Source organism: Hakea prostrata, chromosome 3 (assembly GCF_041222555.1).
Source record: "Hakea prostrata isolate BN-2017 chromosome 3, UWA_Hpros_2, whole genome shotgun sequence".
NCBI lineage: Eukaryota > Viridiplantae > Streptophyta > Magnoliopsida > Proteales > Proteaceae > Hakea > Hakea prostrata.
This window is the reverse complement of record NC_142602.1, coordinates 50,686,013-50,704,097: the sequence shown is the minus strand read 5'-3', so window position 1 is coordinate 50,704,097 and position 18,085 is coordinate 50,686,013. Positions and strand designations below refer to the sequence as shown.

General features: G+C 40.9%; 1 protein-coding gene across 1 annotated transcript; it reads right to left on the bottom strand.

Moving 5' to 3' along the window:
• Positions 1-12,482: 12,482 nt before the first annotated feature.
• Positions 12,483-13,756, bottom strand: LOC149022422 (pseudo histidine-containing phosphotransfer protein 5-like). The gene is made up of 6 exons (XM_089147621.1): positions 13,697-13,756; positions 13,260-13,387; positions 13,079-13,147; positions 12,863-12,934; positions 12,656-12,728; positions 12,483-12,554 (listed from the first exon to the last, which is right to left on the bottom strand). Exons 1-6 carry the CDS (start codon positions 13,754-13,756, stop codon positions 12,483-12,485), a joined length of 474 nt encoding a protein of 157 aa, XP_089003747.1.
• Positions 13,757-18,085: the final 4,329 nt, after the last annotated feature.

Here is an 18,085-nt window from a genome sequence, read left to right as displayed (position 1 = left end):
CAAGGAGGAGTTGCGGCTCCAGTTCATTGGTGGGTCTAAGGCTTAAAGAAATCCTATTGTTCACCTTCTGCATGTTTCTCTTTTGAGGCTGCTTATTAATGACTCAGCCCCCCAAGAACAGCAACCAACCTCTGCAGTTTCACTTGACCTGAATGTTCTAAGTGACAGAACCTTAAAGATGCTTTCAGAATCATGTTATGTGCCTCATCCTGATAAGGAAGAAACTGGGGGGAGAGCTTGGTGTTGATGCAAGGGGAAACTCCGGCAGAAACTCCCACCAGGCCCGGTTCCTCTTTCAGTCATTGGTAATCTATTCTCCCTTCTCTAACCTACTCCAAATTACTCCTACTTTTGCTGCTGAGGTTAGGAAGAAGGTGCTGCAACGTTGCAACCACCCCTTCTACAACCTCTTTTGTTTTGAATAAACCCTTTCATATCATATTCATGCTATGATTATTATGCATAATGTTCTTGCCTTCTTACTATGATTTTCTTCATAAAAACATGAATCCTTTGCCTAATCTGATTTCTTTAAATAGGGCTTATTATATGTTAGTATGTACTCTAATTTACTGCCCATCATTTCCCTAATTCAATTCCTAAGTTCTCTTGCAATTGTAATGGTTTTCATTGAAGAACATGATTCTTGCAAGTTTGAACCTAGGACCTCAAATTGGGGGTTTTCAATTCGACCATTCGATCATGTTAATTCTTGCTACGTAGTCTCCTGCTACTATTCTTAAGCATCCCTCCAAGTTTCGTATCGATCTGAGACCCGAAAGACCAATTTTGAACCAAAACCTAAAAAGCCAACTTGGTGTCCGAGAGTCTATTGGTCGATACTATCGACCCAATGTATCGACCAACAAGGTTGTTGTCAAAAGCTTTTTCCCAGTTTTGATCCGTTCGATCTCCAATTGTTTTGATTTCTTCTCTAATCCTTCATGTATGTTTGTTTAGGGCTTTAAGACTATAATTGGGCCATTCTCTTGTGACTTCGGATCATCTTTTTCACAATTTGAGGTAAGGACGGTTATTGCCATTTAACATAGACTGTATGACTTTTACACTGTTGTTGGTAACTTAGTAGACTTAACTTATTAATTGATTTTAGACATCATATGACTACTGTAGTTACCTTATGACAGTAGCACCATGCTTAATTACTTGATTTATCATGTTCACTTAATCTTGTCATTTATTTATATATTGTATTATGATATGTTATGACATGTTTTCAATATGATAATGTATTGTTGATATGTAATGGATGGAAATAAGCATGTCATTGCTTAGGTATGATTTGGGATTGGGGAGTGCCCTACTGGTACTTCTGTCCTTGGACATCGGAGGGAATAGTATGGGATGTTCTCCGAAGATGCCCATCGACACTTTCCTGGATCATTGGATGACATACATAGGACTTGTCTAGATGTATGGCTAGGATGTCCCTATCATATCAGACCCGATTCGGAAGGGCATTGAGACCGAACAACCCGTGGTAGTAGTGTGGATTTGTGGGCGCTCAAGACCGGTAACCACTCCGTGAGAGGACATAAATTGCATTGCGGATACCCGAAAGGGGCCATTTATTGGTAGGGTTGCAAATGGCTAGACTTGGGCTCACGGGCGCTCAAGACCGGTGAAATGATCCGTGAGGGGACGTCAGAGCTTCCCGTTTACCATTTGTGGATGACCAATAAGGTTGATGAGTCCGGTGAGTAATATCCGTGACTCTAGTGTGAAGGATACCGGAAAGGATCCCGAGAGGGGAGGAATGGACGTATCTGGAACTGACATGATATGATTAAGTAGATGACTTGCATTGGGCTAGGCTATACCTTGACATGTGCCAATACTTAGACCAAATGGTGATGTGAGAGAGTGGTGACCGAAACCCCCAACCATGGATTTGTCTGAGAGGGATGCAGGACCCAATTCCCCCAGGTGATGAGTGACTGAGACTACCTAAAGAAGTATGGTGCTTTGACTTAAAGCATGTCTACCATAGAGACCAGCATACTTAGAGTTAGAATCATATTTGCATCTTATGTCTCATATCATCTGCATCATTTCATGATTGATATCATATGGCTTATGTATCATGGAATAACTTTCCTTGCTGAGTTCTTTTGAACTCACTCCTTTTTGCAACATATTTTGTTAGACTTTTCTGCAGGTACTCCTACTCTTGACTGTGACGGTCAACACTTTGAGGACTAAGTTGGTGACTCATACCACTTTGGCTACGGTAACTATATCGGTGAAGGCTATCAGTTCAAGACTCATATTTGTCAAGAGTAGATCCGGCCTGACTTAGTTTCTTATGATTATGTTATTGAGAAGACATTGTATAAGTTAGAAGAAACTGTAACTTAGTTGCTTACCTGTTTATTTTCCTTCTTTGGAGATTTGGTTGTAACCTTTACCTTATTTCGATCTACCTTCCGCACAGTTGTCTTTTGATTTGGTACTTGTTATTCCGCACTCTGATGTTCTTTATGATCCTTCTGTGATCATTTCTTAACTTTTATTATTAGATTACTTGAATACTATAAATTGTTCTTGCTTTTGATTATATTATTGTGATAAGTGGATATGATCGTTCCTAAACTGGATCTATTGGGCTGTGGATCACTCCCGAGTAACCCAGATAGGGTACCCCCTGGGTGGATTCGGGGCGGGATGTGACAGTCTAAGTCCCGATCATCAAGCCTTCTCTCCATGGCATCTAATCTTCTCCCGAGACCATGCGCCTCTTGACGTTCTTGCGGAGACCGAACCCTTCTGAGATCGGAATATTGGGAAGTTGGTCCATGAGAAGATCCATACTGACTGACCGATCCTCTCGGGTCATTAGATCTGGAATGGCCTCTTCCGGTGCTTTCACCTTCTTGTTCCCGAACTCTTTCATTTTTTCGCCCTTTTCTGGGTAAATCTTGAGTTTGCCTGAGGCCAGCCAAACGGTTGAACACACTTCCCCTCGTCCGATCTCCTCGGGGAAGTGGTTCTTCAATACGAACTCCTTGAGATCTTTCTCCAACTCGTTCGGCTGGTCGTCTTGGTATTCTGGGATTTCTCCTTTCTTCATTCACCGGACGTTGCCTATCCCGAGTCTGTCGGACGGCTTCATGCCTTCGTCCTTCTTGGGAATTTCTGGCTAGTCCGAATGGTACCCCTGTCACATCCCGCCCTAAATCCACCAAGGGGATACCCTATCTGGATTACCCGGGGAGTGAATTACTGTCCCGCCGATCAAGTTTAGGAACGATCATAATCACTTAGCACAATAATATAATCAAAAGCAAGAACAATTCCTTATTTCCAAGTGATTCAATAATAAATGTCGAGAAAGTACCTCAGAAGGATTCACAAATAACATCAGAGTGCGGAAAGGATTTCATTAGTATAAACAATCAAGTGTGAAATGGAGGGAGGAAACCCGTCCTATAATATTAGCGGAAGATGAAACGACTAAAAGTAAAGGTTACAACCGATTCGCCAAATAACAAGTGAAACAACTAAGCTATAGTCCCGACAATTCAAATAAAAGGTTAAAAAGGGAATGAGGCGACATCCCATCCCTAACACACAATATAAAACTGAACTAGTACAAAAAGTCCCGTTCTCGGTCTACTCGTCTTTATCAACTGGTTCATCGCCACCAGTATGATACAAGTCTTCAACTCGGCCTCCAGAGGGTTGTCTGCCACAATCAACAGTGGTAGTACCTGCAGGAAAGTCTAACAAAGTATGTTGCAAAAAGGAGTGAGTTCGAAAGAACTCAGCAAGGAAAGTTATTCCATAATAACATAAATCATATGATGCGCAGCATAGCATGATGCAATATGATATGAGACATATGATGCAAATATGAATCTAACTCTAACTATGTTGGTCATCTAGGGTAGACATGCTTTAAGTCATAGCACCGTACTTCTCTGGGTCGTCTGTCACTCTCCCGTTCCATATCTTGGGAATGCCCGGGGAATATCGGTAAAGTCCTCAAAAAACCATGGTTGGGGATTTAGTCACCACTCTCTCACATCACCATTTGGTATAAGTATTGGCGCATGTCACAGTAAAGCCTAGCCCAATGCAAGTCATCTACTCAGTCATATCAACTCAGATCCAGATACGTCCATTCCTCGCCCCCGGCGATCCTTTCCGGTATCCTTCTCACTAGAGTTAGCGTAATCCCGGATTACGGACTCATCAACCCTATTGGTCATCCACAAATAGTAAACGGGAAGCTCTCACGTCCTCTCACGGGTTGGTTACTGGTCTTGAGCGCCCGTGAGCCCAAGTCTATCCATTTGCAACCCTACCAATAAATGGTTCCCACAATGAGATTTATGACCTCTCACGGGTTGGTTACCGGTCTTGAGTGCCCACAAATCCCCCCTGCTACCACGGGTCGTTCGGTCTCAATGCCCTTCCGATTCGGGTCTGATACGACAGGGACATCCTAGCCAAACCACTAGACAGTCCTATGTATGTCATCCAATAACCCGGGAAAGAGTCGATAGGCACCTTCGGAGAACATCCCATACTATTCCCTCCAGTGCCCAAGGACAGAAGCGTCAATAGGACACTCCCCAATCCCAAGTTATACGTAGGCAATCACATATTCAAGTTCATCACTTCTCATGCATCCAATACATCTTCACAATACAAGTTAAATCATGATATTGAAATGAATCATCATAGACATAAGTAAGCAAGAATAGTAATGTAACATGACAAGAGTATAAGATTTCAATACTACAGTTGTCACGCCCTCCCAGCCGGTACCCTATCTGGCATACCCGAGAGTGTGATCCACAGCCCGAAGATCAGGTATCGAGTGATCAACCTCCCACATAAACAATAACATAATCATGAACAATCATAATAAAAGTGCGGAAGATAAACCATAGATCCAATAAAGAAAGAATGAATCATAAATGAATCAGAATAATAGATAAAATCAGAGTGTCAAACAGATAAGTAAAGTGAGGCAAAAATCCCACTCTACAACCAGCGGAAAAGTAGCTCTAAAAGAATAAACTAGACAAAAACTAATCCCAGTAGCAAGTACATTGGGTAACTAAATTGTTCTCCACTTTATAGACAACATCCTTATAAGTGTAAATCTCATAAATAGCACAAGGACGCTTCCACTCGATGGTCGGACTAAGCATCGTACGGAGCATAACCACTCGCGGGATCTTCAGAGTAATTGTGGTAACCGCAATCACCTTCCCCGGAGATATGCCTCTTCGCCTTGCGCTTCTTCATAGGGACCGTCATAATACTCGAGAATAGTCTAGGGCAGAATAGTCTAACAAACATTGTACAATAAAGGAATGAGTTTCAAAGAAACTCAGTAAAGGCGATTAAAATCCATAATAACATAAATGGCGGATTCCGCGAACAAACATAAATGCAATATGATATGAGACAAGCAATGAATGAATGAATCTAACTCTATGTATGCTGGTCTCTATTGGCAGACATGCTTTAAGTCATAGCACCATACTTCTTTAGGAAAGTCCACTCACATCCTCAACCATTTAAGATATCTTGGATTCTCTCATGGATCATTTCACCGGTCTTGAGCAGCCGATTGGTAATGGGTCCTTCATCCCTCGGGACAAACCTTGGCGGGGGGTTAAGTCAACACACTCTCTCACAACCATTTGGTATAAGTCTTGGCGCATGTCGGGGTAAAACCTAGCCAAATGCAAGTCTTCTACTTAGTTACATCAAGTCAGATCCAGATACTTCCATTCCTCGTCCCTGACGATCCTTTCCGGTATCCTTCACACTAGAGTCCTCATAGTCCCTGACTACGGACTCATCAACCCTATTGGTTATCCACATATGGTAAACGGGAAGCTCTCACGTCCTCTCACGGGTTGGTTACCGGTCTTAAGCGCCCGTGAGCCCAAGTCTAACCATATGCAACCCTACCAATAAATGGCCCCCACAATGTGATTCCTGTCCTCTCACGGGTTGGTTACCGGTCTTGAGCGCCCATGAATCCCCATTGCTACCACGGGTCGTTCGGTCTCAATACCCCTCCGATTAGGGTCTGACATAACAGGACATCCTAGCCAAACACTACTAGACAATCCTAGATATGTCATCCAATAGTTTAAAAAGGTGTCCAGAGGGCATCTCCGGAAACATCCCATAATATTCCCGTAGTAGTCCAAGGACAGAAGTGGCAAAAGGACACCTCTCCTTTCCAAACCATACTTAAGCATACACATGCATCAATTCATATCATCACATATATGGTAACTTCATATATGGAAAGAAATCAATAATTACAATCACTTGTATAACATTGGTAAGTAAATCATACATGAATCAATTCAATATGAATAAGTAATGCTACTGTAATCAAAGTTATGCAACAGTAGTATATCATTGTAAGAATCTAATTTAGGAATCATATCAATGATATTCAAATATAGAAACTAGATTCATGCTATCTATGTAATTAAGGAAATAACCATCCTTACCTTTTATAACTCGCAAAGGAATCCTAAGAAATCAAGTAAGATCTTGGCAAACTTGAGAAGAAGGTCCTAAACAAGTATATACAACATATTAGGAAAGATCCCTAACAAAAAAGATACCAAAACATCCAACACAGACCAATTCTGGAGTTGCTTTGTACTCATTGGTCGAGTGGATTGGTCGATTGGCCGATCGACCAATCGATCGACCAATGCAGACGATAACCTAAAAAAAACAGAGTTTTAAGATATGAAATCCGAATTTGGTGGTTCAAAAGGGTACTAATCAAGGGGTAAACTACATCAGCAGTATTCTAACATATAGGGGACCTCAAAACACCAATCAAATCAAGATATCAAGATCCAAATTAGGAAACAAAAGTTACCATAATTAGATCAACCATGGATCTTGATGAATTCGAAATAGAAAACAAAGACAAGAACAATAGGAGGATGGATCATTGCTTCAGGTAATGGTATCATGAAAACATACTTAGATCTTCAAGGAACAAGGCTTAGAAACATAAATCTAAATAAGGAAATAAAACCTACCATATATGTAACTACCATGCTTCATGAAGAACACATAGTATGGTAGAAGAGAACAACTAGAAATTGATAGATTATGGATCATGGAAGGAAAACACAGTAATTAACTACTAACATGATTAATCATAGAAGATCCAAAGAGATCAGAATTCAAATCAGATGTTTAACAAGATTAGATCATGGTTTGATCATGATTCCTTCAAAAGCTTGCAATGATCATGGTTAAGATCATTGTTCTAGCCTCAAATCCTTAGGATGATCATGAGGACATGTTCAGAGATGTTTGCAACAGAGAATGCAGCATCTCTTCTACTGTCTCAACTCAAAAAGGAAAGAAAAACAAAGATGGAGGAGAAGAAGAGAGAGTAGACATACCTTTTGATGCAAAAAGAAGAGTTTCGACGAAGATCCGTCAAGAAAACACCAAGGATGCAAGGGAGATGACTTGCAGAGGTCTTTGGTTCGTTCCAGAGAGTTTGGAGGCAGCAAATACGAAGTGGACTCGAGATTGGACTTAAATAGAGCAAGAACAACCTAATTGCCAAAGACAGCACTCATTGGTCGAGTGGATTGGTCGACTGGCCCAGTCGACCAATGCTGACAGCAAGACCAAAACAGGGAATTGAAGGCCCAGATCAAATCCAAACCTAAAGGGGTTTTGTACACAAGTCAAGTGACTTACCTAGTAGGTAGAAATGCCTTCAAACCAAGATAGAGAGCACTCCAAGTCCATCAACTAATCCGATCTTCATCAAGATTCAGTTTCCATAAATAGAACTTCATCATCAACTTTCATGGATTCAAAGCCAGACACCAAGTCCTCCACTGGGATGGCCCAAAGCTGACTTCTTACTTTACTTCGGGTCACTGGACCTACAGATAACAAGGTTTCCGGGTCAAGGTTAGGGCTGGGTTTTACAACTGTTCTAGCACATATATCACAGTCTTATAACGATTAAAAGAAATTAAGAGATTCTATTCATAAATAAGAACATAAATCATAAGTTGATGATCTATATGTTTATGGAGATAACCATCCTTACCTTAGGTTGAGTTGATGATGAATTGAGAATACCAAGAATTAGTCCAAAAGAATTGTTAAGACCCTAAACAAACATCAATAATACGTTAGAGAAGAAGTCGGGAAGATCAGATGTCATTTGAGTCAAAACTGACCAAGGTTGCTGTCAGTAACAACTTTGGTCGATGGTTTTGGTCGATGGTTTTGGTCGATGGTATCGACCAAAATGATCGACCAAAATAATCCTCTGGCAGAATAGTGGATTTTGGGGATTTTGGTCAGAAATGAGTCTTCCGGTGTTCGGATCAATCTGAAACTTGGAGGCATACTTAACAACAGTAGTAGGACACTATAAATCAAGGAATTAACCCAATCCAATGGTCTAATTAAAAAGCCCCAAGTTGAGCTATCAAGTTCAAGTGATAAACATCATGGCATGAGTTGGAATTGATTGCATTGATGAGGAATAGCATGCAATAGCTAGGGGAACTAATAGAAATTCGATTGGAATCATATGGCAATGTTAAACATGAACATTATACACTCTATAGCTCAGTTTGATATCAAATGGTATGATGTTAATAGGTAAATCATGGAATACATATGCTAGGCATGAGATATAAGCATTAGCATCAATGAATGGTTAAGGGAATCATGGATTGAGCATGAGTAGGCACTTGGAGTGGTGGTTGCAAGGTTGCAGCATCATTCCAAATGTCCCATCAGCAAGATGACAATAGGAAAGAGTAGGAAATGGTAGGATAGAGAGTGAAATGAAGAGTCATACCTTAGTGTAGAAGATGAAGGCAAGAATCAATGATAAACTAAGTGTCTTTGATGAGATACCCTTCACACTAACCAAGGAGCTGCTTTGGGAAGCTCTCCCCACGTTCCCAGGTGAGAAAAATGATTGCAAAAGGCTCAAGGCTCGAGGTCATATTAAATAGAAAAGGAATATTCCATGGAATCATTAACTTGGCAGACGGGGACATTTTGGTCGATGGTCCTTGGTCGATGGTATCGACCAAAATGATCGACCAAAATGTTTTCCGCAGAAAACTCAGGTTTAGAACAGCAACTTCAAGTAGGGATTTGAAAGGCTATACAAGGTAAAATTGAGTGAGGTTTTCTCCTACAAGTCAATCAAGAAGTCTAGTTTCCAGAAATACCTTTGGATCAAGCATGGGAGGTCATTAGGTCCACCAACTAAGCTCACCTTCTTCGATGCGCAAGCAGGATTTTCCAGACATAGTTCAGCAACTTCGGATAGGGATTTGGAGGGCTATATGGGGTCAAATGGAGTGGGGTTTTCTCCTACAAGTCCATCAAGAAGTCTAGTTTCAGGAAATATATTCTGATTGAGCACATGAGTTCATTTGGTATTTCAACTAATTCACCCCTCTTCGGTGCGCAGATTCAAAACTAACACTGACAATGTCCTCAAGTGAGGGGCATCATCGTCAATGTCCACGGGCTTGGGTTCCGACACCAAATCATCAACCAAAAGGGTCCACAAGTCTCATTTCCCCCACTTCGGGTTTTCGGACCTACAAACATAACAGGTCCCGGGCCGGGCCAAGGTAGGATAAGGCCAAACATTACAAATCTATCCTAAGGGAAAGGTCTGACATGGCTTCCTAAGGTTTTCAAAGATAATAATATTGAAACTAAAGTCCAACTTTAAGGTCTAATATCAAACAACTCTTTCTTTATCCCAAAATAAAAAGGGTGTCCGGGCTAGGTTTGGGCTGGATGTTACAACCCCGACTTGATGGACTTAGCCACGAACTACTCCTTGGAGTTCCAACATTTGTTGTTGGACTTCTCTTTGCATATTCTGCAAATCGGCTACTGTTGCTAGTATAGGAGGTTGACTTGAACCTCCCTCTCCAAATGGAGTTGGAATAGTTAATGGAGGAATCTCTGGAACTCCTTCTTGACCTTCCTTTGGAATAAGAATTTGTCGATTTGGAGAAGGGAGAGTTTGTTCTTCAACACGTCCGTTTTCTATCTCCCTTTCTCTCGCTCGAGTGAGAATTTGAGAACTTGTCCTCTGAGGTGTGGTACGTCTCGTCATGACTTTTTGTGACGCTTCCCACAGACGGCGCCAATTTGTTGTTTCTAGAACTTCTTCGAGGGCCGGATATTGAGATGACCACCTTAAGAGCTCTCCAGCCAAGTTGGAATAACTGGGATGCCTGCACACACAAAGAAAGCAAGAACAGTCCGGCCTCGTTTTGGCCGGGGAACCGCCTCCGACGCTCAAGTCAGCCTAGGCAACAATAAGAGTTCTTGGGAGAGTTCTCAAGAACGTAATGGGTAATTACTCAGATGAAAGTTCCCGTACCTTTCTCCATGTAGGAGGTGGGTTTATATAGAGGTTAACTGGAGGCGGTGCTTCCTTGAGTTTCGGATCGGCCGTTGGAGAGTGAGCGGAGTGTCTTTGGAATAACAGCTCCTTCTTTGTCGCACCAGATAGAGCTGTTAACTGTTGACTCATCTCCTCAATTCTCGGAACGGCTCTTACTGAGTAGTTATCTGTAACTAACTCTCTTGACCTGGCCGTCTTCTTCAACATCTCTCTTGGGCTTAGTCCAAATGGGCTTCTTGAGCTTATTCCGTGCATGTTCCCTGAAGGGGTGAATATGCTTCCTCCCAAGAGGTTTTCTGTGCCTCTCAAGGGAGAACACTATTCCTCCCGAGTCTTCAGAATAATCATGTCCCGAGGGGGTTTTCTGTGCTTCTCAAGGGAGAACACTATTCCTCCCGAGTCTTCAGAATAATCATGACCCGAGGGCGTTTTCTGTGCTTCTCAAGGGAGAACACTATTCCTCCCGAGCATGCAGAAGACACATGTCCCGAGGGGGTATGTGTTTTACTCCAGAAGGGATTCTCAGAATCCTCCTAAGAGGACTTCCCTTAAGAAGACTTCTCTATCCCGAGTGGGTGTGTACGTTCGTCTCGGGGGGCCCCTCAAGCTATATTTTCTCCACAACATGTGGTATCCATCTTGTGTCTAACTGTATACTGTGTGTGAAGGCAGCAGAGAGTGAAGACCATATTTTTTTCTCAGTGTTACTTTGTTGCTGACTTATGGAGGAGGTATTGTGCTCTCTTTGAGTTCCGACGAGATGCAAGATAGCCTAATGCTGAAATTTGGGCTTGGTGGAATAGAAAAGCCTAAATTCTAAATCTTGCCAACGTTTAGATGAAAGGGTTTATCCTTGTCCTTTTCTTCATATGTTTGGAAGGTAATGCTAGGAGGCATGATAATAAATTTCATGGATCAGATTGGATCTTCAAGATGATTCTTCTTGAGATTTAGTCCGAGATTTATAAAGTGGAGGGCCAGTTGGCGAGTTTAGGATTCTGCAGTTGCAAAGACAGTGGCAATCCAGCTTAAGGTGCTGCCTATAAAGTCTCCAAAAGAGGGGATTTCTAGGTGCCCTCTTGAGGGTTGGTGCAAGTTTAATATTGATGGTTCAGCATTGGGGAAATCAGGACATTCAGGTGTAGGTGGTTTGATCAGGGATTCACATGCCAGGGTGATGACCTCATCACAAGTTCTTGACTGTAAAGTCCAGCCAAGTTGTGGAGTTTATGGGGTTTGTGAAGAGAGCGGCAGCAGTCCGGTCTCTTGGCATTCAAAAAGCTCTGGATAGAGACTGATTCAGTGGCAGTGGTGATGGCTATTCAATCGTGCCACATTCCCTGATTTGTGTTGCAACAGTGGGGTGGACTAAAGTCCTACTTGAAGGAGATTGATTGGAGGATAACTCAATGTTATCATGAGGCTAACTCCATTGCTGAGTTCCTAGCCAATTCAGTGGCTAAAGACCAGATTTCTTTGCCTCTTGGTTTGTGGCTTGATCAAAACCTAAAAGGAATTCAATCGGGATGCATTGCAACTCCACAGGTCCAGATTCGGTTATATATATAACTCAAGCAAGGATTTCATCAGTACCATTTCCCTACAAATGTTTGTTTTGAGACCCCTTAAGGCATCATCAAGCTCCGCTTCCTCTGGGGAAGATGATTCCCCTGAGTAGAGAACATCAACCCATTGTCAATCGCCTTTATGAGAGATAATTAATTTATTTACCTACGTTAAGCACTTACATAATTAATAAGGCTGAAATCATGTTTCATAATTAAAGAGGCAACAATATAGCTAGTGCCTTCAAACACACAGTAAATAAGGTCTAAAAGTATTTCTGAAACCAAATCCAAGTAGTTTAAGTAGTACTGTAATTAGTAGCTAGCTAGTTAAGAGTAAGTAATATCTATAGCTTCTATATCAGATGCTGATGGGACATGGTAAATGCTGCAGTCCACATTCTTGAAGATCAACCACTTTGGAGAAACATACGGCATCTACTTGTTCTGGTCAGCAAAATCCTGATTCACTCCTTCTGATCTGTGGAGCTAGATGCACCAGCATCTGCACCAGCATATACACCAGCTCGTGCTAGAAGCTAAAATACAAATACCACACAAATTAAGCAAAACAGACTTCACAGCCATGAACACCCTTGACTAGAAATAAGATATTATGAAAATGAAGAAAAGAAGAGACCTCAAGGTAAGTACGGATCTTTTCTATCAGAGTTGTATGTTCAGTCTTCAGTTGTTCAAAAGCATCCTGACATCTGCAATTATTCACACAGACAAAAAAAAATAACCAAAGAGAAAACCCAACTTTTCTGTGCAGTCTAGGTAGGTGTTGATCGAGAAGGAAGATAGACTTTATATTGCAAACTCCAAATTAATGGAAGATACTTACCCATCTGCATTTTTTTGCCAGCAGCAGCGTGCCGTCTCAGCACACAATTCTCTCACCTTTTTAGCTCCACTACTGCAACAAATCAACTTTCTGTCAGCGAGTAGTATAGATAGCTACTTGCAAGCAAAAACAGTAAATGCTTATTTAATATGATCAGTAAGAAAGGGTTTAGAGAAAGTTGACAACCGCTAAAAAATTCTAATTCTTTTATTTTACCTCAGATTAGCCATCCTGACCTTTTCCACTCGACCTCTTAGTGTTTCGAAGTCGATGGGCCGCTTCTGCCTACAAAGAGAGATATTTGAAATTATATAAGTTATCATCCTTCGATTATTGGTGCGTGTATAAATTATAAGAACATATTTATCTGTCACAAGATCTCAGTTTATTAACTGACATTGTCCTGTCAGCTTCGGCAAGATATTTTGTAGAATTGTTGAACAACATGTTAACCATAATCTTATGAAACTGGGGATCGCTACCGAAGTTCCGTTCTACCGCTTCGAAGGTCAAGTCAAGGCTCCCCTACAACAATTCATTTATTACATTATCAGTTTTGAACTCATGCACACACTAATAAAACTAGGACATTCCAATCAAATTAGTACTGAACATCAATATATGATAGATTAAACATAATTTCTGAATTAGCATGAAAATATCTTCAGAAACAGAGGTGGTTTTGTCTTCTATTATTTACTTTAGCATTCCCACAGTGATTGAAAGCAAGATAACAACAGGATTTCTCATTTTTAGCTTTATTATATATATATGCAGTAATTAAATTTCTAAATGTTCATGAATGTCCCTTGAAGATGTACAGAGATGAAGAACCTGATCAAAGAGGTCTTGCTTAATCTTGGCAGCTTGTTCTTTTAGTGGGTTGTTTGCCATCTTTGAAGTGGAAAGTAAATAACAGAAAGAATAAAAAGGAGATTCTCGACTAACTAAACTAAGCAGGTGAAAAGCACTTTGAGCTAGCTACAAGAGGAGTGAAAGTCCGAAGAATAAAAGATATTAGCCCACCAGTAGCTATAAATGCAAGAATGAAATGCAGATATTATTTCTCACGACATACATGATACAGGAATGAATAAAGAACGTATGACAGGCACTAATCTTTTCATTTTGCATGACAATAGTGGTATGAGGGAGAAAATACAGCTTTCATCCAGTTTAGCGTGCTTCGAAAATTGTGATATGTGATTAAATTTAAATCTATTTAATTTATGATCTAATTTATTTTAATAAAAAATTTCATTTATAAGAAATCTGTGTAATTTAACTTCAGGTAAAATCCCTTTAATGCCCTTGAATCTTTAGTGATGCTTCTTTCTATTATACACTTGATCAAATTTAACAACTTTTCATGGATACAATGTGAGAGACCTAAAGTGGGTAATCAAGTTGGCAAACGACCATCACCTAAGCACATTTGGCTCTTTATATTTTTTAAGCCATTCACATTGGTTGTTTGATGCTCTTCATTGCTTTTAGTGAGGAATGAACGATTCCCTTTCAACCCATACATGACCTAGTCCCTGCAGATTGTGTTGATACTGAAAGTTGACCACTCACTCTAGCATGGGGATTTTACAATTGGATACAGATAACTACTGATCACTCTATGACATTTCACTCCTTTAGCTTAACAACCAGTCACAAGACCCTCTTGGACCAAAATTAGAGTTTTCAAAACCTTGACAGACATAGATTTGACCTTGTACCTAAGTGGAGGTTATGCTATGGCACCATGATTGTCACACCCCACCTGCAGGTCACAGTTACCTGTCTGATAACCCGTGGGTGCGATCCGTCACACGATCCACGGTCTTATCCATCAATAATAATAAATGCAAGTATAGATAAATCAATAGCACGAGCAAGTTCAAATAATTAATCAAAGGATTACAGGAGTCCAAATACTCCAATAAAATGATAAGAAAAGAATCAATGTTCAAAAAGAATAACGAGTTCAGCGGAAGCAAACAAAAATAAACTAAATTATCTTCTTTCCAATTTCTTTCTCTAAAGCTAAAAACTAAAATTCATGCTTAGCAAGGAAGGGGTTTCTCCAGTTCTTTTCCAAACGGTCAGCAAAATGTCTGACAATCTATCTCCTCCATCCATCAATGGGTGCTATAAGCACACTCCATGCATCCGCAGGAGCTCCTGTACAAGCTATCTCCATCTCCCATTAATGGTGCCACATCTTCTTCATACGGGAAGGGTCTTTCATATGGATCCACTCCAACTTCCGTCATTGTGCAACCATCTGTACAGTTTATATAATACATACAAGGAAAAGGAATTAGTTCTGACAAACTTAGTAAGGATAACACATTTCTCATCCATATGTCAACACAATCAACAATGCATATATGATGGGAATGATCTGCAATAGTATGAATGCTACTAAGATCTAACTATGCAAGTCTCTAGATAGCTAACATGCTTTAAGATATGACACCAACCCTCCTCTAGGTAGGTCTAGTCACTCTAATCCCTCACGAACTAGTTACCTCTGTTGGGATCATGGGTAAAGGGGTAAAGTCCACACCAGTCAATCCATGGTTGGGGATTAAGTCAACACTCTCTTACCACGACCATTGGCAATGAGTACTGGCGCATGTCGGGGTTTCTAATCCAATGCAAGTCATATTGGTAACACACTGCATGAAGTCCAGATACTTTCCCTATGGCACCAACCAACTCGGTTCCGTATCCTTTGCAACCTAGGAATGAGAACCCTCATGGACTGGCTACTGTTGTTGGACTCCACTCCCTAACCCTATGGTCATCCACATATTATTGGGGCGGATGCTCTCATGACTCCTCACAACACCCAGTCCGCTCCTTGGACATCCATGAGCCCAACCCTAACATATGCAACCCTACCATTACATGAACAACAGTGGACCACTAAGTGTCCACACGAACAGGTTACCCCTGTAGGATGAAACAGAGTCACGTCACCATTGTCATGGGTCATCCGGCTTCAATTTCCCTACCGAAAGGGTAGTAGTATGTGGGGTACCTAGCCATGCAATTCTAGACTCCTTAGGTATGTCATCCAATAGTCATGATAGTGCTGGAGGCATCAATGAGCATGCATCCCATACCACAGCCCTCTGATATCTCAAGCCAAGATATCCCAAGGGAATACCTTTTCCATCTTAACTACAATACACCAATCACCATCATAGCACAACCAGTTGTTCAATATCATAATTTATAAAGTACATAAAAGAACATCACAAACAGTAAGTATATAGTAATATCATCATGCTTAATACAGTTATAGCAAGGTATATGAATAAAGAACAATAAAGAAAACAACTGATCTAGCATGTTCAAGTCATTACATAAAGACAAGAATGTATGTCCTTACCTGTAATTAAGTATAAGTTCTTTAGAATGCAATCCAATAACAATTATAAGACTTTTCGTAGAAACAGAGAACACCTATAAATAGGGTTACAAGATTATATAAGACAAATGAGTCAAATGAACTAAAAGCCAAAAGCCACATACTTACCTGGACCCAGCTGGTCGCTTGGCTTAAGTGACCACCTTGAGCAACCTCCCCAAAAACAAACAGCTCAAATCTGAAACTCAGGCTTTTGATCATCCGATTTCAATCCAATTTTGGGATGATCTCAATCCGAATTTCAAACTTAACATGTCTATAACCAAGGGGTAAATCAGAAACCCTAAATCAACACAGAACTGTCACCCAATTTCCTTGCCTTGAATAGATCCATCCTTTGTACGAATGCAGAGATTCGTTTTCGGACAGAATCCTTTCAAGAACATTAAAAAGGGGATACAGCAACAAGGTAGGTAACCACAAACACAATGGGGATAGATCTACACTATTCAAGAGTTGAAGAAAGAGAAAAGGTGAATAGGAATCCCTTACCTCAACCAGAACAGCAAGAATAGAGGGGGAGAGGTTTCAGATCTCAATCCGCACTTCGCTCACCTTCCAGCACGTCTCCACTACCACCTAACCGTCCAAAATAGAAATCCCGAGTATAATAATACTTTAATAGGGCGAGGGTTGCTATTTATAGAGACCAGGGGCAAAATTAGGGCAAAACCCAGCAATCAGGACCTGGTGGTCGCTTGGGGCGGTCGATTGGTTCAATCCACCGCCTTAAGCAACCGCCCCCCAGTACATTGTTGTACTTGGGTGCTTTGCTCAAGGGGTTGACACCCAACCTCAACTTAACCCTAATCAACACATGGGGAAGGTCTTACCTTCACTCCAGACATATCTAAATACCTCCTGTCTTCTACTATAGATCCAACTTCTCAGTAAGGCAGGTTCTTCATCAAGAGAATCCAGATCTATGGGTTCTGGATATAGATCATGGACTTCTATCCGGACACTCCACAACTTAACCCAACTAGACCTTCGGGTTATCAAACTTGCAATATGGATTCTGGGTTAGAAATATGGGGCTTGTTACAATGGTATTTCCCATGGAGTTGCGGAGATATTTTCTAAATTGATTGGAAGCCCAAGGAACATGGATGCAGCTAGCCCTCCTATGGTACCATGCGATAGCCCATGGTGCCCCCCCTCGGGGGGGTGACGTAGACTATTCCACAGCCTTGTATGGGGCCATTATTTCCTTCGGAGGGGTCCAAAGTGTTGTGAGGGCTCTATATTTTACTACAAATCGGTGTCCCCCTCCTTATTTGATAACTCATTTCTCTACTTTTATGAGGTGGGGTACGTAGACTGTCACATCCACCCTAAGGGTACCCTATCTGGATTACCCGGTGGAGTGATCCACAGCCCAAAAGATCAAGTTTAGGAACGATCATATCCATTTAGCACAATAATTTAATCAAAAGCAGTAATAAATCAAAATTTTCAATTAACTTAATAGTAAAAGTCAAGGAAGAATCTCAGAAGAATTACAAAGAGCATCAGAGTGCAGAAAGCTACTAATAAAATAATTAATCAAAATTGAAATGAGGCGGAAACCCATTCTACAATAACAACGGAAGGTAGATCGAGATAAGGTGCAGGTTACAACCAGTTCTTAAAAAAAAAAGAAAGGAAAGGTAAACAACTAAATTACAGTTTCTTCTACCTTATACAATATTTCCTAAATAACAAAATTATAAGAAACTAAGCCAGGCCACATCTGCTCATGACAAAAATCAATCTCGGACTGCTAATCTTTATCAACGTATTCACCGCCACCA